This window comes from Equus caballus, chromosome 15, assembly GCF_041296265.1.
Source record: "Equus caballus isolate H_3958 breed thoroughbred chromosome 15, TB-T2T, whole genome shotgun sequence".
NCBI classification, from domain to species: domain Eukaryota; kingdom Metazoa; phylum Chordata; class Mammalia; order Perissodactyla; family Equidae; genus Equus; species Equus caballus.
Window position 1 is genome coordinate 33239007 of NC_091698.1, and position 25938 is coordinate 33264944.

At 40.0% G+C, this 25938-nt stretch overlaps 1 protein-coding gene across 6 annotated transcripts; it reads left to right on the forward strand.

Annotated features, from left to right (window-relative positions):
- Positions 1–1198: 1198 nt before the first annotated feature.
- KRCC1 (lysine rich coiled-coil 1) lies at positions 1199–19643 on the forward strand. Of its 6 annotated transcripts, none has more exons than XM_070236205.1 (5): positions 1318–1464; positions 6420–6472; positions 14560–14611; positions 15043–15155; positions 18238–19643. In XM_070236205.1, the coding sequence occupies exon 5, from the start codon at positions 18260–18262 to the stop codon at positions 19028–19030; it is 771 nt and encodes a 256-aa protein (XP_070092306.1). In that variant the 5' UTR covers positions 1318–1464; positions 6420–6472; positions 14560–14611; positions 15043–15155; positions 18238–18259; the 3' UTR covers positions 19031–19643. The 6 variants fall into 6 exon arrangements, with proteins under 6 accessions (XP_005599910.2, XP_005599911.2, XP_070092306.1 ...); XM_070236204.1 differs by lacking the exon at positions 6420–6472 and adding an exon at positions 14021–14107; XM_070236207.1 differs by having other exon boundaries at positions 1327–1464; positions 14981–15155.
- Positions 19644–25938: the final 6295 nt, after the last annotated feature.

Consider the following 25938-nt stretch of genomic DNA (forward strand, 5'->3'; position numbering starts at 1 on the left):
CACAAAGCAATACTTCATGTTACTTAAGGATACATACATACGTAGCAAAAGTATAAAGAAATGCTGCTTTCAGGATAGTATTTACTTCTGAGGAGGAGTTCATTAGGAATTAGAGGGTGCACATTCCAGGGAGAGGGCCCAGCATATACAATAAGTTGAGTTATGCAATAGCTTGGTATTTACAGCAATCAGTAAATGTTTAACGTTGCTGAATCATAAAGTGACAGCAGAGTGGGGCAGTGAGAGCAATAGGAAGATAACTGGATCAAGGAGGTGCCCAGAAGCTGGGTAGAACTCACGGTTCAATTCTCCAACAGACAGTGGGCAGCCAGTGACAACTTCTAGACAGAACCGTTTGACAGCTCTATAGAGAGCAGATTGGAGTGGTGAAGTCAGAAGAAGAGTTTCTGTTAGGCAGCTATTGCCATGGTTCCAACAAAAGATGTTGGGAACCTGGAATTAGGCAAGGGCAGTGTGACAGGAAAGGAGGGATACTTTTGCACAGTACACCAGGACACACGCCCATCAACAGGAAAATGGGTGGAATATCATACAGCAGTGAAACAAGTAAGTAACATCTATATACAACAGCTTGGATGAACCTCAACAGGTGGAGTGAAACAAGTCCCAGAATACTGCATAGAGAGAGAGATAAACCTTATGAAATTCAGAAACAGTCTAAACTTTTTTTAGCCATACAGGTATGTGGTAAAGATACACATGCAAGGAAATGACTACAAACCAGGGTACTGATTTCCTTGGAAGATGGGGAATGAGATGCTAACATATGTGTGTATATATATGTATATACATGCATATATACATACATTGACAGAGAGAGAGAAAGATCATTTACGGACCAATGATGACAACGTATCATGACCAAGGATCCTGTTTAATCTACACTGTGTATTAAAGGCCCTAGCAAAGCAAAGAATGATAAAGCAGGAGACGATGTATTTTTCAGATACTCTGGAGGCAGAATCCGCAGATTTCTAGACCTTTTTTTCTTAGCTGGTTTTAGAGTCACTCTCCGAAGGCGACTGGCCTCGCGTGCTTTTCCTTCCCTCCCCACGGCAGGGTACCTGAACCGCACAGGACTGAGCCAGGGGAGCGACGCTAGAGCGAAGCCCCGGAAAAGGCGGATGAAGGGGGCGGAGCAAACAGGGAGTCGGGGCTAAAGGGGCTTTCTGGGAGCCCGGCGGCCGCGCACGCGCAGGAGCGCGCCTCTCCGCCATGGCGTCGGCGCCGTCCAGTCAGCCGCCGGTGGTGGCGGCGACTTCCCCCCAGGAAGCGCGGTCTCCGCCTCCTCCCCCCACCCCGCCTGCTCGGCGGCGGAGGCGGCGGTGGAGGCAGCGGTTGTCCCTGCCTCTCCGCCACCTCCCCCTCGGCCTATCCCCCGGCCGGCGGCGTTGGCGGGGAGGGGGACAGTAGTTGTAGACGCCCGCCCCTGCCTCAAAGAAGGTGAGTTCCCGCCCGGCGGCGGGGGCGGCCGGTCCTCAGGCTCTCAGCTCTGCGGCCCAGCCCGCCGGGCGCGCCCCGACTCTGCGAAATGGCCGACCTGGACGGGGCCAGCGTCCCTCCGCTCCACTCGGCGCCCCAGCCGCCGCCCCGGAAAGGGGCGCTGGGCCCGCCGGTGGAGTGTGGAGGGGAAGGGCGCCTCAGCGTGCTGAGGTTCGAGTGGGACAGACAGGCGGCCATTAGAAGGCTGTGGCCCTGGAGTGTCAGGGAAAGGGAAGGGGATCGACGAGGAAACGCCAAGATTGAGGGACAGAGAAAAGGCCCGAGACGTTGACGGGAGTGAACGTGCGCTGGGCGAAACTCACATCCTGGAAACTGACTTCCCGCAGGCTCCTCGGGGAGAGGCGGAGGGAGCGTGGGAAGAGGGGGAGGCTTTCGAGGGATCCCTCTGGGGCGTTTTCCTGCTTTTCGAGGATAACGCCCTGTAAAGCAAGCTTCTGAGATTTACAGGCCTCTCTTCATAGTGGCCTGAGTTTTAATATATCCAGGGTCTACCCGTGTCAAAGATGACAAAGGCGGACACTAGAGCGAGGGAAACATTTTATTCCGTCACTACGGACAGTGGGGAAAGAGCTGAGCTCCGTTCCGATGTGCGCAGTGACTGGGATTTTAAAGGGAAAGTGAGGGAATGAGGGAGAGGTGGGGTTCAAGTCGAGGCAGGGAGGTGAAAAATGACCGAGGGTTGTAACTGCAGTGAGGTCGGCTCTGCCTGATTACCGGCAATCACGGTAGTTAGCAGGACCCTGCCCTTCCTGATGGTTACATTTCGAAGGAATGAGTTTCAGGTCCTCGAGAAGTTGTGGGAGACAGACAGACATCTCAAAAGAACAGAGGAAGGATGCACAATTGTCAGCCCTTTTTAGTTAATGCTCGAAAAAAAAGAGGTCAGGGACCTATCATCAGGTGTTGGCTAGAACAAACAATAAATTTATTTTGACAGCCCTGAGCTTTTCCAAACAGGAGCCCAAAACGGGGCTGGGTCATCCCAGGGATTCAGCCTCAGGCTCCTAGAGGCCAGGTTACAATTTGGTCAAGTCCGTTCCTGTGGGAAGTTTTTACAGTTCTCACCAAGACATTGCCCCTAACACAAAAAAGCTGTTTCTTGATCATCTCAATCTAGGAAATGTTTGAGTTCTTACAAGTGCTATAAACCTGCAAACAGCCTGCTTGCTCCGAACTGTGAGAAAAGGCTTTAAGGCCGTTTGGGGAATGATTTTAGACGGTGGAGTGTGATCCCACTGCAGATCTCAATAAAACATTTAGCCATCTTCAATTTCATAATTAACTTTTAGTATTTGCCGTGTTAGCTTATGTTGTTTTTTGTCTGCAGGGTGAAAGATGGTGGAAATCAGAATATTGTAGAATAATTTACATTCCTTTTTCCTGGAAGGACATCAGTAAATATAATAACCTCATAAAAATAATTTTTTCACCCTCTTCCATGATATATTCTATTTTTGTGTGCTATTCCATAATCTCTTACACCTTTCACTTTGGAGGAATGACAAAGTTCTACAATATTATAAAGTTCTTAAAACATTTTTGTAAGCACTTTATATAAATTTAATTCACTAAAAATGGAAATTAGAAATTCATTGCAACTAAATGACATTCCATTTTGTCTCTTAGTGAAGGCAACCTTTGGAAGACTAGAGTTAGTGTCTTCAATCACGGTTCTGAGATAAAAAAAAATAAAATCTGACTTTTTTTGTCTTCATGCCAAACTTCGTGCCTCTCACCAACAAGTGAGCCTGGGTAGTTTATAGATGTCAAGCCTGCACTTCAGTTTGGCACCCACAGCCAGATTGCAGGAAGATTTGGAAACAGTTTCTCATGGAAAAACAGCATTTCGTCAGGCCTGGCATTTTGTTTATTTTTTGCAAGGACTTTGAATATGTGCAGTTACTAAAGACTTTAAACAATGTCAGTTCACACAATGCTAGCAATAACCTTTCTAGACCACTTCAAGGTGCTATGATGACAATACTGCAATAGGAGTCTTGACTAGTAATAGGTTTTAGTGCTAGTTTCTCCACTAGCTGTATGACCCTGAGTAAGTCCCTAACTTATCCTTCAAATTTTCAAAGTCCCAAATTTTCCTTAGAGTGTTTCATCTGTGGGGAGGGGAAATTGGACCAGCCCAATTGCGTGCTCTCAACCAGAGGTAATTTTGCCCACTCCCCTCCTCCACCCCGCCAATTCCCCATCCCAGAGGACATTTGGCAAGATCTGAAGCATTTTTGGTTTTCACCACTGAGCAAGGAAGAGTGTAGTGAGCACAGGTGCTATTGGCATTCATTTGGTATAGGCCAGAGATGCTACAAACATCCTAAAATGCACAGGGCAGCCCCCAACAACGAAAGATTATCCTACCCAGAATGTCAGTAGTGTTGAGGTTGAGGAACTCTTGCACTAACCAAACTCTGAGGTCCTTGACAGTTTTAAAATTCTGAGCTGATTTTGAAATTTCCTGTTATACTCTCTCCATGGCTAACTGTACTAGAGCAGCAACTCATAAAACATGAAATTTCCACCTATAATGGCCATCGGATGACAGTCAAAGAGTAATGAAATCTCTGTTGAGTTAGGGTTGAGACTATTCACTAGGATTCGGAAAACAAAATAGAATTTTTTTACCTAAAAAATTACCTCGTCGCTTTATTTCAGATAAATATCCTTCATTAACTGTTCAGTTAAATGCTACTTAGCAAATGTAAATATTTGATATACTATTTAAAACACTAGTAGGACTTAATAGATGTTTTTAGTTTAGATATTTATAAAAGCCTTAAATAATTGCCAATTAAGATAGTACATAACAAGTAGAAGGACCTGCAACTAAGATATACAACTATGTACGGGGTGGGGGGGAGGTTTGAGGAGATAAAGCAGAAAAAAAGAAAAGATTGGCAACAGTTGTTAGCTCAGGTGTCAATCTTTAAAAAAAAAAAAAGATAGTACATAAACAAGAAGAGAAAAAAAAGTGTTGCTTGGTACTTAGCCAGTGCCTTTTTTTTTTCTTAAAAGACTTTATTAGGAAATTACTCCAAAGGTACCAAAGAATTGTCATGCTTCTGGTTCTTAAAATTCCACTCTCACTTTCATCCTGATAGGACCATTAAATCTAATTTGAAGAGCATCTGCTAATCCATTTTCCCCTGTAACACTTTTATGAGGAGCTCCTCTGTATTGGGCTTGATAATGAACAAAAGTCAGTAAGGATTAAAAATTGGCAAGCAGGAAAGATATAGAAGGTGTAAGATTACAAATAGGAAATTGAGAAATTAAACTCAATCACAAAAAAAATAAATACCATGACCAGACTTATATGAAAAGAAATATACATGGAATTTACGGTCAAGGTGTCATAATATTGTCCAGGACACTCTAATTCATTCAATGAGGTTTCTCAAACACTTTTGACAAATAAATTTGTACCAAGTAATGATATTCCTGACAAATCAGTAAAAACAAAACCACAACAAAAAATTCTTGCTTATCTGCTTTTTAAGAAAGAAAAATTAAATAGACTCAGTTTTAGAATGAAGGACATTTCTGACTTATTGAATCATTAACCCATTTACATAGCAATTACCTAAAAATGTTTTTCTTTGTTTTCATGATATTAAGCAAAGATTCAAGTCAAATGACAGAAAATTTAGCTAATAGCCCTTCTTACATTTATTCAGAAAATATTTATTGAGCTCCTGCTAAAGTACCAGGTACTATGCTCAGTACTAAGGATATACAGATGAATTAAACACAGCCATTTTAAAGAGGTGAGTGGTAATGTTTTTAGGGAAATTAGAAAAAAAAAAAAAGCAAGTGGAGAAAATGCAGTTTTAAATATGGATTAGTCAGACTCCTGAAATATCATGGGTAGTTCATTGTTTTGTATAAATCTGTGCTCTGCCCACAACATATTTGCTATAGGCACGTCAGAGCACATTATGTTGTAAACCTAATATTGGCAACTGGGAAGAATGGTTGGGAGGAGGATGTCTGGAGAGACATTTATGGTTATTTGTTTCAGATCACTGGATTTATTAAGTGTCAGTATGGTAATATTAACTAAGTATGTTAAAATGACTAACTTAAGATTGCCACTACTATATTCAGCACATATATTAGGACATGAGCATTGGGGGTTTTTTCCTCCTTTTACAGATCCATTCACATTTACTAACCCTTTAGAAGGAATGGCATGCATTTGATGGCATTCTGATGTAGAATGTCTGGCTTGGATCCAAATAAAAACTAACTTCACAAGCATGATCCTTGAGCTGGCTAGCCATAGAGTCCTTATAATTATTGATGTTCAAAGACTTAATTTAAATAAAGACACCTTTTATATTAAACGTGTAACTAGACTCCCAGTTATTGTTAATCCCTTTGTATTGGTCATTGGAAATATGCCACAGTAAACTCTTAGTTATTTTGGGGATTGTTTTATTATTGTGAAATAGCTAGAGCTTGGCAAACTCATAGGTCAGATGTTAATCTCATTTCCTGAAAGGCAAAGTTAATAACTAATATAGCTAGGAGTATTCAAGATGCTGACAGGTACATGGCTGCATTTCTAGCACAGTTAAGATCTCTAAAAACTTAAATGGGGTTTGACCTTCAGGGTTAAAAAGGAATGAAACAACATGCTTTGGCAAAGATAACAATCAGTTACGTAGTCTCCTAAAACATAATGCTGTGCTCTGCTTAGTCTTTCCTAAGATTATAAAGGTATTAAAAGATTGCAAAACTCAAGAGCAGGAACAAGGCAAGGATGTCCATTCTTAGGATTTCCATTCTGTATTATGCTGGAGATCCTAGTCAGTACAATCAAGAAAAAGAAAGAAAAGGTGTACAAATTGGAGAGGAAGAAATAACACTGTCTGTATTTGCAGAGGATATGATCATCTGTAGAAAACCCCAAGGAATCTAAGAAAAGCCTACTAAAGTAAGTGAGTTTACCAAGGGCACAAAATACAAGATCAGTATACAAAATCAATAGTATTTCTAAACGTTAGCAACAAGTAATTAGAAGTTGAGATTTTTTTAAATACTATTTGTTATTGCAACAAAAAACAAAATACTGTTGGATAACTTTAACAAAATACAATGAATGCTACATAACATTGCTGAGAGAAAGAAGATGCAAATAATGGAGATATAAAACCTGTCTTAATACTTCTTAGTGAATTAGATTTAAAAATATAGGACCATGTCATTTATTTGGTGTATTTATTAAACGGGAAGAATTGAGCTACTTACACCTAAAACTAACCAAATTAACATCCTAATTTTGCTCAAAAATGTTTTTATTCGAAAATTAAAGACATTTAATAAACATTTTAAAAAACCTTTATGGGGGGCCAGCCTGGTGGCGCAGCAGTTAAGTTCGCATGTTCCGCTTCAGTGGCCCGAGGTTCCCTGGTTTGGATCCCAGGTGCGGACGTGGCACTGCTTGTCAAGCCATGCTGTGCCAGGCATCCCACATATAAAGTAGAGGAAGATGCGCACAGATGTTAGCTCAGGGCCAGACTTCCTCAGCAAAAAGAGGACGGTTGGTGGCAGATGTTAGCTTAGGGGTAGTCTTCCTCAAAAAGAAAACCTTTATGCTGTATTATGTTTAATGCCATGTCATGACACAGATAATGTGCTGTGGGGCATGAAAATTTTTATTAAATTTTTCAGTCAAATTCAGTTTATTCATCAAACGTGACACATTAAAATGTTTGTGTGTTATTTCATACAATGCAAAAGTTCAGGTTTTGCAATTTCTAAATGAGGGGTTGGAATGGAATAAGTTCTCTCTGATAGGTCTAGAATTAGGAAAAGTACAGTGTTTCTTAGATAAGCTCCTTTTAGACAGTTTTGAATTATGAGTAATTCATACTACTCGTGTGTTTGTTTGCTTTTGGGTTTTTTTGAGGAAGATTAGCCCTGAGCTAACTGCTGCCAATCCTCCTCTTTTTGCCAAGGAACACTGGCCCTGAGCTAGCATCCATGCCTATCTTCCTCAGCTATATACATGGGATGCCTACCACAGCATGGCATGCCAAGTGGTGCCATGTCCACACCCGGGATCCAAACGGCCAACCCCGGGCCACCGAGAAGTGGAACGTGGGAACTTAACTGCTGTGCCACCGGGCCAGCCCCAATGTGTTTCATATTTAACACACTGGTTGATGTGCAGTGTTTTTATTAGTGTAACTTTCACGACAGCTTCACATACTGTTACATAAAATGAAAAGACCAATCCTTGTACAACTGTTGAGTAATAACCTGCATAGTTTCATTTCTCCAAAATAAAAGATTCCATATTCTTCCTCTTCGCACTATGGTATCTTTCCTGGAAGTAAATGAGCAAGTAAATGGCGCTGTGGGTGCTCATCTATAACTAGGCTTGTGGTGTATGTGCAGTACAAATAGGAAACCAAGTTTTCAGAGTTTTGCTAGGTTTTTTACAAGAGTTGTAGAAGATACATCTAAGAAAAATACTCTAGATGAATTTCAGTTAAGACAAACTATTTCTTGCTTGGGACCTAATACTAGCCTGTAAATAGCTAGTAAAATAGCTAAGATCCCTAGGTGTTTCTGCTTGATAATCTATACTCTTTGGGGTATTAAGTATTTATGGCACACATTAACACAGGACATAAGCTGAAATCTTCAGAGTTGGTTTAGAATCAGAGCAATCAGGAGAGACAATAAGGATCAAGTCCAACTTTCAACTTTCATTTAAAAAAAGTCCCTCTAAAACATGAGTTAGCTTGAAATAGAAAGAATTAAGTACTCCTGTCACGTACTCCAGCCTTGTTTACACATAACCTTTCCTTTATTGCGCTTTCTGTAGTTACTAGAATAACTGGTTGAGAGAACATTTCACTGTCAATTAAATAGACGAAATTCTTAATAACAATAAAAATAGCTCACTCCTACAGTGCTTGCTGTATGCCGTACACTCTTCTAAGCACTTTACATATATTAATCTTAAGGCTCACAGCTGTGAGGTGTATGTTATATCCCTATTTTAGTGATGAGGAACCTGAGGCATAGAGAGGCTGAGAAACTTGACCAAGCTGCCACAGCTGATAAGTGCTAGAACTGACTGCAGAGTCCCTGTGTCCGGCTCCTCTGAGCAATGAGGTAAACAACAATGACAGTCGTTCCACATAGGTGACTTTGCCTTTCTTAGGTAGATGATCTTTCTGTAAACAAAGCCAACATTGAAAAATCCAGTTTAATAAATTAAGGTAGAATTATTTCTTTTTCTGAAACATCCATTATATGTTTTTAAGCTCCTCTAGTACTCTTTGTTGAGATATATTTTACTTACAATAAACTGTACATATTTGAAGTGTACAATTCAATGAGTTTTTGACATGAAACCACCGTCATGAACAAAATGCTAAATGTTTCCATCCACCCCAAAAGTTTTCTCATGCCCCTTTATAATCCTTCCCTCCCTCCACTCCTGTTGCCAGCAACCACTAATCTCTCTCTCACTGTAGATTAGTTTGCATTTCTAGAACGTTTTATAAGTAGAGTCATACAGTATACTCTTTTGTGTCCTTCACTTAGCTTGATGACTTTCAAATTCATCCATGTTGTGTGTATTGCTATTTTGTTCCTTTCTATTTCTGAGTAATTCTATTGTATGGATATGCCACATTTTGTTTATCCAGTCACCTGTTGAGAGACATTAGGGTTGTTTCAGTTTTTGGTTATTACAAATAAAGCTGCTATAAACATTTATGTACAGCTGCTATGTACATGGACATATTATTTCATTATTCTTGGGCAAATACATATGAGTGAATGGCTGGGTCATATGGTGGATGATTAACTTTTAAAGAAATTGTCAAACTGCTTTGTAAAGTACCATTTTAAATTCCAACCAGCGATGTATGGGAGTTCCATTTGTTTGACGTCCTTACCAACACTTGATATTTTCAGCCCTCTTCATTTTAACGATTCTAGTGGTGGTGTAGTGGTATCTCTTTGTGGTTTTAATTCACATTTACTTGCCTGTTTATATATATTCTTTTCTAAAGTATCTGTTCAAATCTTTTGCCCATTTTAAATTGAATTTGTCCTATTGAGTCATAAGAGTTCTTTATGTATTCTAAGTATGTCTTTTGTCTAATATGTGAGATGGGAATATTTTCTCTCATTTTATGGCTTGCTTTTAATTTTTTTTATGGAGAGATGTGTAAAGCCTGGTGATCAGAAAATGTTTCCATTTTTAAAAAGAGGAGGAGTGGATTCTAGAATGTGGACTGAGAAGTTTTACATGAGTTAGAAAGGTAGCTGAGCATAACAGTTAACACAGATTCTGGAGCCAGACTGCTTCTGTCATTTACTAACTGCAGTCATGGACATGTTTCTTAACTTTTCTGTGCCTCAGTTTCCTCTTTTATAAAATACAGATGATAACAGGCCAGCCCAGTGGCATAGTGGTTAAGTTCCCGTGCTCGGCTTTGGCAGCCCAGGGTTCGCAGGTTTGGATCCAGGGCACAGACCTAAACACCACTAGTCAAGCCATGCTGTGGCAGCATGCCACATGCAAAATAGAGGAAGATTGCCACAGATGTTAGCTCAGCAACAATCTTCCTCAGGCAAAAAAAGGGAACTTGGCAACAGATGTTAGCTCAGGGACAGTCTTCCTCAAGAAAAAAAAATATATATGTGGATAATATAGTACTTAGCCCATAGGGGTCTTAAGATGATAAAATTAGTTCTTTTTTTAGCGTTTTTTTTTTTTTTTTTTGAGGAAGATTAGCCCTGAGCTAACATCTGCAGCCAATCCTCCTCTTTTTGCTGAGGAAGAGTAGTCCCTGAGCTAACATCCATGCCCATCTTCCTCCACTATATATGTGGGACACCTGCCACAGTATGACGTACCAAGCGGTGCCATGTCCACACCCAGGATCCGAACCAGTGAAGCCCGGGCCACCGAAGCGGAACATGCAAACTTAACTGCTGTGCCACCAGGCCGGCCCCTAAAATTAATTACTATTTATGAGTGCCTAGACAGTACCTGATACGTAGTAAGGGCGATGCTGGATAAGTGTTACAGAACAGATCACTTGTGAATGTAATACTTTGAAAGGAACCTAAAAAAAAAGGAACCTTAAAAGGTAACACGGATTTACTAAAACCACAAGTGATGTCATGTCTCATTTTCTTTTGTGAAAGATCTACTGGTAGGTCAGAGGAATGTTGTGGGACCGTATTTCTTCAATGAGGATACTCAGATTCCCTGAGGTTTTTGAGGTAATCAGCAGTGTGCTAGGAGTACTTGAAGTTTAAATGGCACATTTTATTTAAAGATTAACTAAAGATTTTTTATGTAAAGTAGATGTTTTAAGACTAGAGTGAACTTCTTGAACTCTAGTCTTAAAACATCCATGTTATATAAAAGAAGTTTTTATGTGAGTTTTTATAAGTAAACCATGAAACTTGAAATGCATTGTTTTGTGATTGGTCTCTTTAGGCTATATACCCTCTAGAGCTCCTGGCAATAAAAGTTCACCTGCCTGCCTGTAGAATGCTTTCGTCAAATAATTGAGATTAGAACCATTGCTGTAGAAAGAATGGTTACAATTTGGGAGGGCATGTCATAATATCTTTCAAATAGCAACAAAATGGAAAAATAAGACCTCTATTTAGCACAAATAGATTTGAATAATCAGACCCATAAGAAGGGAGGGTAGTGGGGAGTGGAGTGGAGAAGCATTGAGTGTTCAAAACGATGCCAAATTTAATTTTGGAATAAACTCAGATTCTATCAAATCCTGAATATCTTTCTGATTAGAACCATAGATTGCTAGTGAACAATGGATCAATCTTAGATGCAAAAAGAGGTTGGATTCTTTGAAGCATGTCATAGGTCTTATCCTGCTCTTCTCCTTCTTAAAGTTTTTACCAGTGACGTGGGTGAAGACGTAGACTGAATGCATATAAAAACTATGGGAACCGTAGCAAATGTCAAGATTTAAACATCTTCATAGATAGGAATGGTGGCCTAAGCCCATAACAAGATGAAGTATAAAGTCTTGCATTTAGAAAAAGAAATCGGTTATGTTATGTACCAGATGGGAGAAGATAGCCAATATAGGAGGAGAGATGCTACCTCTAGGATTTTAGCAATTACAAAGGTCAGTGGAAATCTGTAATATGACACCTGCTAAAAAAAAAAAAAAAAAAGGCTAAGCTAAATAAAATGGTAAGAACGGAAATAGTGGCCAGGTCAGAGGAAGTGATAATTTTACTGTACTTCATAATAATCAAAGTCTATGTTCTTCAAACTGCAGAATGCTACAAGCTTTGTAGTGAGTAAATAGTATTCACTATGCAGATGGAAGAAAGGTTAGCGTCAAAATTTTCTGAGGGAAGAGTTCTACAACACCTAGAATTTACTATCTTGCCTTCTTTTCTCTAATGGTTCCTGTTGCACACCATGTTCATAGAAATTTGGTACATATACAATTAGTTCAAGTGCCCAACTATGTTAATTTGTAATCTTAATTTGTAAGGAACTTCAAGGGACATGGAACATTTGCAAGTTTTTTAAACCCAGTTTCACATGGAGGAATTAAACACACAGAGGAATGGAATAGAGGAACGGAAAGGACAGATGTGAAAGTTGTTAGGAATTTGATAGAATCTGAATTTATTCCAAAATCAAATTCACCATCTTTTTGAACACTATGCTTCTCTACTCCACTCCCTACTTCCCTCCTCCTGGGAAATAGTAGCAGCAGCAATAACAGTAATAGTAACTCTTCTCTTTCTCTTTGTTATCCTCTCTGACAAAGGTAACTTTTACCCAGGATGAAAGCCTTAGAGTTGTCTGTGCTTCTCCTCTCTTCTACCTGCTCTCTCCCCAGTTAGCACAAATTCCTCTGATTCCACCTGTACGATGTGTCTTAAATTCTTTTCCCTTCCCACTACCACTCTTCTGGTTCAGCCCAATAATCTCTTGCATGCAACACCCTCCTAACCAATATCCCCATTTTGAGTCTCTTCCCCTGTTGACTGCAGAATGAAACCCAAATGCTCTAATAAGGCCTATTATGATCTGGCCCCATTCCACCTTTACAGCGCTGTCCTTGGCTACATTGATGCATACCTTGTTTTATCTAAAGCAGATATGCCTTTTCTAATGTCCTTCCCTCTTCCAGAATACCCTTTCTTCACATTTTTTCCTCTAAATTTTACCCATCTCCTAAGGATCAATCCAAATCCATTCTCCATAAAACCTTCCCCAAACCCCTCAGCAGGAAGACATTGTACCTTCCTGTGTCTTAGGCACTTAACACATTTTTGTCCTGCATTATAGTTCTTTGCCTATCATTTTTACAAAATTGTAAATTCCTTGATATTAGGAATTGTCTTGTTCACTTATTTATAATTCCCAATGTATAGAACAGCTGTGTAAAAATAAGTTTAAGATCAGGCTCTATCAGTTAACACATGCAGCAAGTTATTTTAATTTCTTTGAATCCTGATATATTAATCTTCAAAATGTGGCAAATTCTACTTACCTTACAGAGGTAAAAGACTGAAAGAAAAATCTATTATCTTGTTTGGCATGTAGTAGTCAATAAATATTCATCTCTTTTTTTCCTATCCTGCTCCCACAGTACCCACCACAGTACCCTGAAGACAAAACTCGATTAATAGTGATAGAGTTTAATGAAGCCCAAAGGCATGGAAAACTTGAACTAACTAGTGTTATGGGACTTGAAAAATGATGGGATAGCTTTGAAAAAACATTATAAAGCTAGAATTGACATGAGTCAGGACTTGATCGGGAGAAAAATAGCTGAGATTTTGAGTTTGGGAATTTGATACTATTTAATAGAGATAAAGAAAAATAAAGTAAGAGCTTGATGGGTGAAGGAGTTAAAGGTGACTCCAAGTTTCTTAGCTCAGTGTCAGCTTAAAACATTGGCTTTTAGAAATGGGAAATCTGGTATTAAGGGTTGAACCAGGAGGGAAATCATTGTTCTGTTTTAGGATATCTTGAGCTTCTAAATGACCAGTCTTCAGTAAATTTTCCATCTCTACTAAGTTTTGCTTGTCACCAAAAGACAATATTTACCTATTCTTATTAAAAAGTTTTAATAGAAAAATCATGTCACATCATCGTGGTCAGGTTGTGATTATTAATTCCAAATCAAGGGAGGTTCTGAAGGCCTTTTTAGTTAACTTTTTACCTTGCTGACTTTAGAGTCAAATGTAATGAAATTATACCCTTTACAACTCAAAAATAATTTAGAGAGATACTATATATATTAGAGAAATATTTTAAAATATTCAAGTCCTTTCTAAAATGTTTCTGATTTACAACTCTTGAATACATAGTATTTTTAAGCAAACCTTTTTAATCATAACACTGGTACTGAAAATTAAGCTTAAGTTGAAGATATCCTGTAGAACCTTTAAATTAAATTTTTATGGAGTTTTTAATTATGAAGTAATATATGTTTCATAGCTTTCAGTGGCTTGTCTGAGCCTTGGTTACTGAGCCTTGCTCGTGGTCGTGTTTGTACCAACTATGGGGGATGCTTGCCTACCACAGGTAAAAATGGTTTGTGGTTCCTGCATGTGATTCTCAGATGACATTAGTGGTATTGCTAGAATCAGTGGCTATCTTAAAGTAGACTGCATTTCTTGAAATTCTCTACTATAAAACACAAAATGCCAAGGCTGGATTTCTTAACCCAGCCTTTTAATACTTGTACCCTAGATCATTTCCATAAAGTCCAGACTCCTACTGGTACCCCAGTAACTTCTCCTTCATAATGGCATTTTCTGGACTAAATAAAAACATATTAAATATTAGAGGCTTACTAAATGTTTTCATACTAAAATTTCATTCTAATGAGCAAAAAACTAGTACTAAAGCGTTGCAAGCACTTAGGAAATTAAGATTTCAGATGGTATGTAAAATGATATCTAGTTGAAGATTGAAAATATACCTTAAATGTTTAACGTGATCTTCTATCTTATCTCCCTTTATTGTGTTCATAGACACCACATTGAATGAACAAAGTTTGAATCACAAAGGATCTCACATTATGAGGTAGGTTGAAAATAAAAGGCTTATAAGTCATAGGATTATTTCTACTGAAACTGATACTTTGATTTGAAAGCAAGTGAAACTGTATTCTTAAGCTCTTAATTCACACTAAATATATTCAAAATCATGAATGCTACCTTCAAATTTAAAGTTGTAAATTTGAGATCACTTTGTTCTAAAATAAACAAAATATTTATTTTTCCAGGGTCAAATACATGCTCAAAAAGTTAGCTTTACTTCAGATTTACAGGAAGCAAATGATAAGAAATTAAGATGGATTTTGTAAATTTTCAGATGATTGATCTGTGTTGATGATGTAATTCTAAACTTTGAATTATTTAATCTTTATAACAAGATTGTGCTTGGTTTCAGGTGACTGGGAGTGGAGTATTGGACAAAAACAGATTTTGTAATCTCTGCATCATGTTTTTTAGCTCCCCGGTTATTGCACATTCTCGTTATTTGGGGAAAGTTCACGCTAGAAAACTGAAGCAATTAATGGGTGAATATGATAAGATTTCTCCACCAAGTTCTCAGCGTGATAAGGGTAAGGTTCCATTCATCTCTTTATTGATGTCTGCATCATCTGTGTTCTTTTGGGACTGGCCTCTTTCATCACTTAGCATGTCTTCAAGTTTCATCCACATTGTACTATGTATCAGTACTTAATTCCTTATTATTGCTGAATAATAGTCCATTGTGTGAATATACCACATTTGATTTATCCATTCATCAGCTGATGGACATTAAGTTGTTTCTACTTTTTAGCTTTTCTAAGTAATGCTGCTGTGAACATTCATGTACAAGTTTTTTTGTGGTCATAGGTTTTCGGTTCTCTTGGGTATATACCTAGAAGTGAAACTGCTGGGTCATAGAGTAACTCTATGTTTAACATTTTGAGGAACTGCCCAACTGTTTTCCAAAGTAGCTGCACCATTTTACATTCCCACCAGCAATGAATGAAGTTTCCAATTTTTCTACCTCTTTGCTAATAGTTAATATCATCTGTCTTTTTTATTATAGCCATCCCAGTGGCTATGATATATTTTAATTCTAAAATCTTTTTATTATCAAAATTTTTCAAACATAAGAGAAGAGAAAATAGTATAATGAACCCTCATGTACCCATCATCCAGTTTCAGCAATTATCAACATCTTTATAATCCTTTAGTGACTTTTTATTGAAAGTATACAATTTGATAGGTCTTGATAGATGTATATACCCATAAAATGGTCACCATAATCAAGATATAGTAAATATATCCATACCCCAAAAATGCCCTTTATATTACTCCCTTCCACCTCATCCTGCTTTGTCCCCAAGCAACCACTGTTACTATAGATAAGTTTGCATTTTCTAGAGCATTATGTAAATAGAATCATGTATTATGTTCTCTTTTGTCAGGCTTCTTTCACTCAGCATAATTATTTTGAGATTCATGCATGTTGTTGAGTGTATCACTAGTTCATTTCTTTTTATCACTGATAGTATTCCGTTGTGTGGATATACCACTACAGTCGTGCGCTGCATAATGACATTTCTGTCAACGACAGACCCCATATACAACAGTGGTCCCATAAGATTAGTACCATACAGCCTATGTGTGTAGTAGACTGTACCATCTAGGTTTGTGTAAGTACTCTGTGACATTCACACAACAACGAAATAACCTCATGACTCATTTCTCAGAACGTGTCCCTGTCGTTAAGTGATGCATGACTTATTCATCCATTCACCTGTTGTTTAACATTTGGATTTTTTCGTTTGAGGGGCTATTACAAATAAAACTGCTATGAACATTCATGTATACGTCTTTGCATGGACATAATATTTCCTTTTCTTTGGGTAAATATCTAGGAATGGAATAACTTGATCATATGGTAGGTCTATGTTTAACTTCCTCAGAAACCGCCAAACTGTTTTCCAAGTGGTTGTAAACATCCCCACCAGTAATGTATGAGAATTCCAGTTGTTCCTCATCCTCACCAACACTGGTGTTGTCATTCTTTTAATTTCACTCATTCTATTGAATGCTTGGTGGTATCTCATTGTGATTTTTTTTTTTTTGAGGAAGATTAGCTCTGAGCTAACTACTGCCAATACTCCTCTTTTTGCTGAGGAAGACTGGCCCTAAGCTAACATCCATGCCCATCTTCCTCTACTTTATACGTGGGATGCCTACCACAGCATGACTTTTGTCAAGCAGTGCCATGTCCGCACCCGGGATCCAAACCGGCGAACCCCGGGCCACCGAGAAGTGGAACATGAGCACTTAACTGCTGCACCACTGGGCAGCCCCTCATTGTGATTTTAATTGGCATTGACATGATGACTAATGATATCTTTTTATGTGTTTATTGACCATTTGTATATATTTTCTGAAGTGTCTATTTAAATGTTTTGCCCATGTTTAATCATATATTTGTTACATTATTTTATTCTACTCAGAATTTATATACTATTTAAGTTAAATAGGAGGTAAATTTTCTGACTCACCAAATTAGGCTTCATTTAGACTTTATTTTTAATCTCAAATTTCAAGAAAAGATAGCTGATGATTGGTGACTTTAGAGTGTTATGTCAGGCTTATTTGTTTCTGTTAAAGGGAAGAAATGTTCAGTTCTATGTGGGTTATGCTACCTCCTAATTTTTGAAGGTAAAATATATCACCAAAAGTGTCTAGGGCATTATCATCTCATAGTAAGTACATTTTCTGCTATACTTATACTAATGCAAGAGATGAGGTGGGGGAAAGAAAGAGACTCGGGAATAGTGCTGGCCCCCCAAAAAGGCATCAAACAAGCAAACAAAAACTAGTATATCTAGTTTAAATTTCTTCTGAAACTTTTCTCTACATGAATCCTACCCCTCTCAGCTTTCACCTCCATTTTCTCTCTTAACCCTCCCACCAGAACTTTAATAGAGAGAGAACAAACCAGAAGGCATTCCAGAATGCTTTTTTCACCAATCAGAAGCAGCGGAATGAAATCCAAGCCCTGTACAGAAGATACGGAACTCTGTTCCCCCACCTTCCCTTGTGCCCTATACCTAAGAGTAGTTTTATCTCGTAGCTGAATTTCTAATTTCCAGCATTCCCAAACCATTTTGTAAACATCCTTTTATTACTAAGTCTTATAGTATTGTAGTCAGGTAAGTATGTATGTTTATTTTATATTGTTTGAGTAAACTGAAGATTTTAAAGGTCAAATTACTTCTCTGTGGTTCTATTACTTCTCTTAGAAATCAGTATACAAGAAACTGATTAATCAGAACTTTAGAAAATATCTGAACATTTAGATCAGGCCATCATCCACCACAGATGTGTACCACACATCCGTACATGCCTTACATTTTTAGCCCTAACAGAATCCAAATGTCAGCTCCTTTCTTCCCTCTTCATTCCACTTCTGAGAAGGATAAAGTTACTTGTGAGTGGCCTGGGAGATGTTTGACTATCTTCCTGCTCTTTTTTGGCATATAGTGTCTTGATATTTAACGTTTATGCTGAATTAGGTTTTAATTTGTTTGGGCTTCTTTGATTTCTTTTTCAAAGCTCTCTTCAAGAGCAAAGGAAATATTCAGAATAAAATAGTCTAGTAAGAAGAGTTTTCTCCCATCTTCTCTACAGAGACTCCCTTGTTGTCAACCTAATGAAGCATTCAAAGAAGACATATGACTCTTTTCAAGATGAACTTGAAGATTATATCAGAGTGCAGAAAGCCAGAGGCTTAGAGCCAAAGACTTGTTTCAGAAAGATGAGAGAGGACTATTTGGAAACCCGTGGGTACAAAGAAGAGGTTGATTCCAGACCCAGGTATAGAATGTTTGATCAAAGACTCCCGTCTGAAACTGTCCAGACCTACCCAAGATCGTGCACTATCTCACAAACAGTGGAAAACCAGTTACCTCAGTGGCTACCAGCTCCTGACAAGAGGTTGAGACTAGACTCCCTGAGCTACTGTCAATTCACCAGGGACTGTTTCTCAGAAAAACCAGTACCCTTGAACCTTAGTCAGCAAGAGTATAATTATAGCTCATACAGTGTAGACTCTGGTTACAAACACCTCTGCTCAGAAAACAGTACCAGTGCCCATCAAGCCAGTCATAAACAGACACATCAGAAGAGGAAAAGGCACCCCGGGGAAGGCAGAGAAAAACCAAAGGAGGAGCGGCCCAAGCATAAGAGGAAAAAACCTTGTGAGGAAATAGATTTAGACACACACAAGAGCATCCAAAGAAACGAAAGAGAGGGGGAAACAGTCAGGGTCAGTACAGAAAAGCCTAAGAATCGAAAGGAGAAAAAAAGCCGAGATGTAGCCTCTAAGAAAGAGGAACGTAAGCATAGAAAAGAGAAAAAGGAACAAGGCAAAGAAAGAACAGAGGAGGAGATGCTTTGGGACCAGTCTATCCTTGGATTTTGAAGCTCTTGAGTTGGTTCTCCCGAGGTTAAATTGAAAAAATAGTTGAGGACCTTGGTGTTATAATGTTCATGTTCTTATCACTTTTTGCATGTGAACAGATACTTTAACTTCTAACAAAGGCCAATGAACAGAAAGTATTTAGTGTGCTTACTCTCCAACGTGGAAATTACTTTTCCTTATTTTCTAAAAGCGTCATTACATTTTTCTTATATATAATATAATTTCTCTTAATGGGAGTAGCACTGCTTTTATTCATCAAATTGCTATGATAGTGGAGGTATTTTTTTTCTCAGGAGGTCATTTATTTTAAATTGGAGGATTAAGAGGCTTTGCAGAGTCTATTTCTTGATTGGATTTGTTTTAGTTTTGGGTGGGGTATTTTCATATTCATTAGTTTTTCTCTATGAAGCAATTTAGATTGATTTTTTTTCCTTTGTTAAATCTAACTTGCAGTGTGTTTTCTAGATTGGAAAGTGGAAAATGAAATACATTATATAATAATAATGATTAATAATAATAAAGGTTACATATAGTTTTAAAGCTTCAAAGAGTCTTTATACAAAATCAGCTTATATTCTGGAAATGTTTATAATAAATTGTTCTAATTTCTGCATTTTGTTGTTCTGTGTCAGTGATCTGTTCCCATTCAATGATAACTTTCTTTTGAAAGAGCAATAACTGAGTAGTTTGTACTTAAGGGGAGATCTTTTGGGTAGGTCACACTTACCGTTGTAAAAATTCCTTATCTATTATACCTTGCTTATTCATATTTAAACCCAGTTTTTAGGATATAAATCTATGAATGACCACAATTTTTCCAAATAGTTGACATTGAAGAAAAAGGAATTTATAAAAAATAAAATTCCATTAGATTGTTCTTTCTTAGCCTATCTTTTCATTCTTATAATCCCCTTTTTTGTGATAAGCATATCAAGTATTTGAGCATCACTGTTTTGTTATACAAAGAGTGATGACCTGGGAATCTGAATCCCAGGATTCTAATCTCAGTTATGCCATCAAGTTGTTATGTGGCTTTGGGGAAGTCACTGAACTTCATTTTCCTCATTATCAAATATGACTAGAAGGACTGGCCTCTAAAATGTTTTAGATGACAACAAGATTCTGTAATATGACAACTCTCTTTGTGGGGCTGGCCCCATGGCCGAGTGGTTAAGTTCGCGTGCTCTGCTGCTGGCGGCCCAGTGTTTCGTTGGTTTGAATCCTGGGTGCGGACATGGCACTGCTCATCAAGCCACGCTGAGGCAGCGTCCCACATGCCACAACTAGAAGGACCTACAACAAAGAATATACAACTATGTACCAGGGGGCTTTGGGAAGAAAAAGGAAAAAAAAATAAAATCTTAAAAAGAAAAAAAAAAAGAAAACTCTCTTTGCATTCCTCAATGTGTTTACATGTCTATTATAATATTTTTAAAATTATTTTGCTAAAATCTTTTTAATCATTTTTTAAATCATATATTTTTCCCCCTCCCTCAATCCTCTTGTGTGTAACCAGTCTCCCTACTCTTGCTGGGCTGCTGCCTTCCTCAGTCCTGACACCTCTCTGGTGATCACCTACCTAGCCTCCTACCTCACTGGGCCCCAGATAGCAAAGAAGAAAGGAAGGAAGGGGAGGAGGAAGGAAGCCAGAGTAGGTGGCTCATTTTATTTTAAACTAATGACCATAAACCTCCAATCCACGGAGTTTCCCCAGGAAGTTTCGCACTCTCAGAGATGTCTGTTTACATTCTCCGCTCTCTCCTCAAACCTTTCCCTTCCTGGTGCCTCTTTTTCTCTCAGCTGATGACCTCACCTCACACTCTAGTGAGCAAACAGAAGCCTTCAGACGGATTGTCCTATCACCAGATCTGTTAACTTCCCTCAGGTACTGTGTTCTCTGTCTTCCCTCCTGTTACAATAAAGATGTCCCTGCTCTTATTCAAGACAAATTCCTCCCCTCAGGCACTGGATCCTACACCCATTACCTTCTCAAGGACTCCCTCCTGCACCATGAATCTTTCCTCCTTTCCTGGATTATTCCATGAGTATGCTAACATTGCTTCTGTTTCCCCACTTCAAAAAAAACCAAAAACTCCCTTGACCCCTACATCCTCTTTCAGCTATCTCCTTTCTCTTTCACATCTAAACTGTCTACAGGAGCTGTCTACACTTTCTCCCCTCTGATTTTCTCCTCCATCTATTCTAATCTGGTTTCTGTCCCTACCACTCCTCTGAGGCTGCTCTTGTCAAGGTTTCCAGTGACCACCGTGTTGTCAAATCCAATGGATATTTTTTCTCAGCATCTTCCCTCTGGTTGGTCAGTCCCTCGTCCTTGAAACGCTCCTCTCTCAGCTTCCATTATTGTGATTTTGCTACCTCCAAAGCTTCTCCTCATGATCTCCTTCAGCGGTTCTTCCTCCACCCACCCCCAGATGCATTATGTGTGTTGCATCAGGGACCAGCACTAGACATCCTAAATCTAATCACACATCCTAAATGAGCTCATTCGGGCCCATGGCTTTAGATTTACCTACGATGATGTTGTGGACTAAATGTGTGTTCCCCTCTCCCAATTCATATGTTGAAGTATAATACCCAATGTGATGGTACTAGGAGTTGGGACCTTGGGGAGGTAATTAGGTCATGAGAGTAGAACCCTCCTGAATGGAATTAGTGCCCTTATAAGAAGAGGACAGAAAGCTAGCTCAGCCACTCAGTCTATGGTAATTTGTTATTGCAGCCCAAACTAAGACAGCTGATGACCTCTAAATTTCTATCTCAAGACTAGATCTTCCCCCTGAGTTCTAGACTCATACCCAACTGCCTTCACTGATATTTCCACTTAGAACCCCAACAGAGCACTTGCTTCCCTAATCACTAGTCATTCTTCCCCAGTCTTCCCCATCTCTGCGAATAACACCAACTCAGTTGTCCAAGCCAAAGATCGCGGAAATCACACTTGACCCTTCTTCTCCTACATCAGACCCATCGGTAATTTCTCCTGGTTATATCACCAAATTCTCTCTCCTACCGTCCAGTTCTCTCCATCTTCATTGCCACCACCCTGTCCCAAATCATCTTTTATCCCTGTAACTAACAGAAGAAATAGGTCTGAGAAGAACCTTGAAACTGGAAGAAGTAATCATGGGTTCTGAGTTGGTGGGTGCAAAACCAGCAACAGAAGCACCAAGAGATTAAAAGGTCTTATGGTCATCTAAACCCTGAGGGTTTCAGAAATATCCAGCAAATATTTCCTTCCAGAAAGACAAAGCCTCCCCTGAAAAGAAAACTGTTAGGCTGAGAAACCAAATTGAGCAAGGACATAACATGGTGGGTAAGGGAAGAGAAGGTTCAAATAGTAGGGAGCAGAGGAAGGCCTCAGGTAAAGCAGAGCCCAGAAAGCACTGCAACAGCAGCATAGAGCATCTGAGGTGAGAAGAGCACCTTCGCAGGCAAGACCGGTAGGCCTGTAAGAAATAGAGCAGAAAAACTTTTCCGAACCAGGCTTAGCTCCGAGAGGTAGAGAAGTTGCCATGCTTTAAGCCCTTCACGATAACAAACGGAGTGCTCAAGCCCTGAAGCTGGGAGAGGGACCCTAGGCCATTCCCCTCCACAGAAATGTCTTCCCAGAAGTCCAGATTAACTCCTTTCATTTAAACTTTGGAAATGAGGAGAAGAATGTGATCTTGCCACGCATAAACTATTACAAGAGAAAAGTTAACTATAAAGTGTTTTGGCAAGAAGACATCAGGAAAATGCAGACACAAAGCAGATGAAAAATCTAACCTAACACTTCAAACAAGGCCGAGAGAGAATAAGAAAGCTTTGAGAAAAGCACATAAAGCAGAAAAAGAAGAATTCTGAAATAAAATGGCCAATTCTGCAACTGAAAAAGACAATTGTTAATTCCAGGGAAAATAAAATGTAGTGCAGTAAAGAAAAAGTAATGATATTTTTCAGTCAAAAATATTCATTGAGCATCAAATTTGAGCCAGAAATGGTTGCTAAACAATGACCCTGACAGACACAGGAAAAAATTAGTAAAAGAAAAAAATCATTACAGAAATAAAAGGAATACAAGAGAGTATAGGCAGCTTGGAAACAACAGGAAAATAAAGGGTAGAAAGGAGATAATGAAGATAATCCAACAAAAGTAAAGAAAATAAGATTTGTGAGAAAGTGGTAAAGATCTTATCTTTTGATAAGCAAAAGAGATCCAAATATACTTGGAGTCTCTAAAGAAAACAAGCAATGAAACAGAACAAATATTTAAAACCATAATTTGTGTTTATTAACAGTTATTTATTAATATAGTATATACATTTGCAAAACAGTTGCAGGTGTATGCACAAAAGGTTATTGACTTAGTTAGGCAATGCATGGAGTGTTCTGGATTCCCAGATCCTGGGCAATAGCTCCAAGGCAGTTTTGAACTTTCAAATTTGACAAGCTTGTTTTAGAATTCCACATGTACACTTAACAAGGTATGTGCGGTAGATTCCACCCCTTGGGTGTCCCCTCTCATACTGCTGCACTTGGCCATGTGACCTGCTTTGGCCAATGGGAGAAGAGCAAATGTGATGCCAGCTAGATTTGGAAAATATCTATCTGTGCTTCCCTAACTCAGGCTCCTTTTGGAACTCAGCCATCTTGCACAAGCCCTGCTGAATAATGAGAAACTCCTGACCTTGTCCCTGTTACTAAGCAATGGGCTCGCTCTGCTCGCTGAGATCTGAGCCAATTAATCACGAATTAGAGACCGAGAAAGGAAGCTTTTCTTTGCTTAGCCAGCATCATCGGAAGATGGCAGACTAATGCCTCAAAAAACCATCTTAAAGAATTGCAGAATCTTGAGGCAGTTACATAGGGAAAATGGGCAGTAAGAAGGGGGGTTAGGAATGTCATCCTTCAGGCAGTGACAGACTCCAGGGTCCCTCATTGTTCTTTTCTTCTGTCCAAGATGATGAATATCCTACAGGTGTTCCTTCCTCCCAGAGGCCTTCTTGTTCTTTGGGAAAATTTGTTAAGATTGTTAAGAACAAAGTTATCAGAGTACCTCAGCAGGGGTTTGTGCACAGGTTTAGGGCCATAAAATCAGGAAGCATGTAGTAGTTTATAACGATTACGTGCTAGAAGCGTTATAACTAGGAAAGGATCATTAGGCGTGACGAGACGGCCTCTCATGTTTACTTACATCCCCATCAGCCAGCTGACATTGAACTCCTCCCCCTCCCCCCACATACAAGGCACTTGGCCATCCAGCCCTCACTGAGCCAGCCCAGCCCACTCACAAAATTGTGAGAAATAAGTGTTTGCTGGTTTAAATAATAAGTTGTTGGGTAGTTTATGATGCAGCCAAAACTAATTTATACACTATGTGATTTTAGGTGAGTTTCTTAATCTGAGTTTCAATTTTCTCATTTGTAAAATGGAGATAAGACAATTACCCTTGGAGGGCTATTTTGAGGATTAAATGAGAGAATATATGTGAAGTACTTGGCACGGCACAAATATTCAACCTAGTAAAACCAACCAACCTCCGCAGGCTGGGATGGGGGCAGCCCTCAGGCTGGAGCACACTGCCTTAGTACTTGGTAAGCAGTCCTCATATCTAGAATGCCAGAACTGGAAGGATGGGGCAGAGGGGCCAAGAAAGGAAGGCGCATGTCCCAGGTCACAGCGCTAATCACTTGGGGGGGGGGGGGGGCCGGGGAGGTGCGCTCTAGGCTCTTCCCTGCCCTCTCCCATCTCTCCCTAAAACCGTGGATCCAGGGGCTCTCAGTCACTGGCTGGTTCCTCCAGGAGCATAAAGTACGGACCTCTGCGGACAAGAAACATACGAAAGAAAAGGACAACCGTCACAGGCAGGATGGATATCCAAATGTGTCACGGATTGTCTGGGAACTAGAGTCCCTAATAACAGTGGACTTTGACTCATGGCAGACGTTGAACATCATTGTACATCTCAGCCTCCCCTTCACCATAAAGGGAAACGCCACTGCTCCCGCCACGGTACATGGAAGAAAGGGAAGACTCACAGAGATTAAGTAATTCGTCCAGGGTTTCGCTGGAGCCCAGCCCTGCCTCCTTCCAGGTCTGAGGTTTGAACCCCGCCCCTTTAGGGAGCTGGGTTAGAAACCAGGAGGAGGTGTGATGGGGGAGCGGCCTCTGGCAAATAGGTCCTGGCTGGACTCCAGGGGGTCTAGGGGATTCCTGGAGGGACCAAGGGTGAGGAAACGGGTTACACAGACTTTGAAGGGAAGGAGGGAGACACTGGCCTCAGGGTGTATGACAGAATATGCAGAGGACGGTGGGCACGGAGCTCTAGGGCCTTGAAAAGTGAGGTTATAGTCTGGGTCTGATAGGAAAGGGGGCAACAGGCGGTTTCCAGACAGAAAAAGAGGCCTCGAAGGTCCCCTTCCAGCTGGGGAGAGGGGAGCCAACCAGCAGGCTCCGCCGCACGGAGACCTCCTCTCGGCATCTGGAGAGGCGCGAACCCAGCCCCGGTGAGTTCCTCCCGGTTGCCCGTCTTCTCTCCCTCCCGGTCTCCCCTCCACATTTCCCTTCCCGCCCGAGGCCGTCGGCGGGTGAGGGCGGAGCGAGGGATGACCGCGGGTCTCGAGGCTACAATCCCGTCCGCGGCTCCCGAGCGGCCCCTCGGCGCTGCCCGCAGCCTGGGTTTCCACGCGCTGCTCATCGTGCCCCCCGCACCGAGGACCGCGAGGCCGCCTTGTTCTCTAGCGCTCATCTGTCCTAGCGACATCCACACTTTCTCCACTTGAGTTCTGACCGCGCTGCCCGAAACAGCCTCCTTCCCGACTCTGACCGCCACCCAACCCCAAATTCCCTTCAGTTCTGGGTAGAACTCGTGTTTGACACCGGTTTAGGCTGGCTCTCGAGCTTCGCCT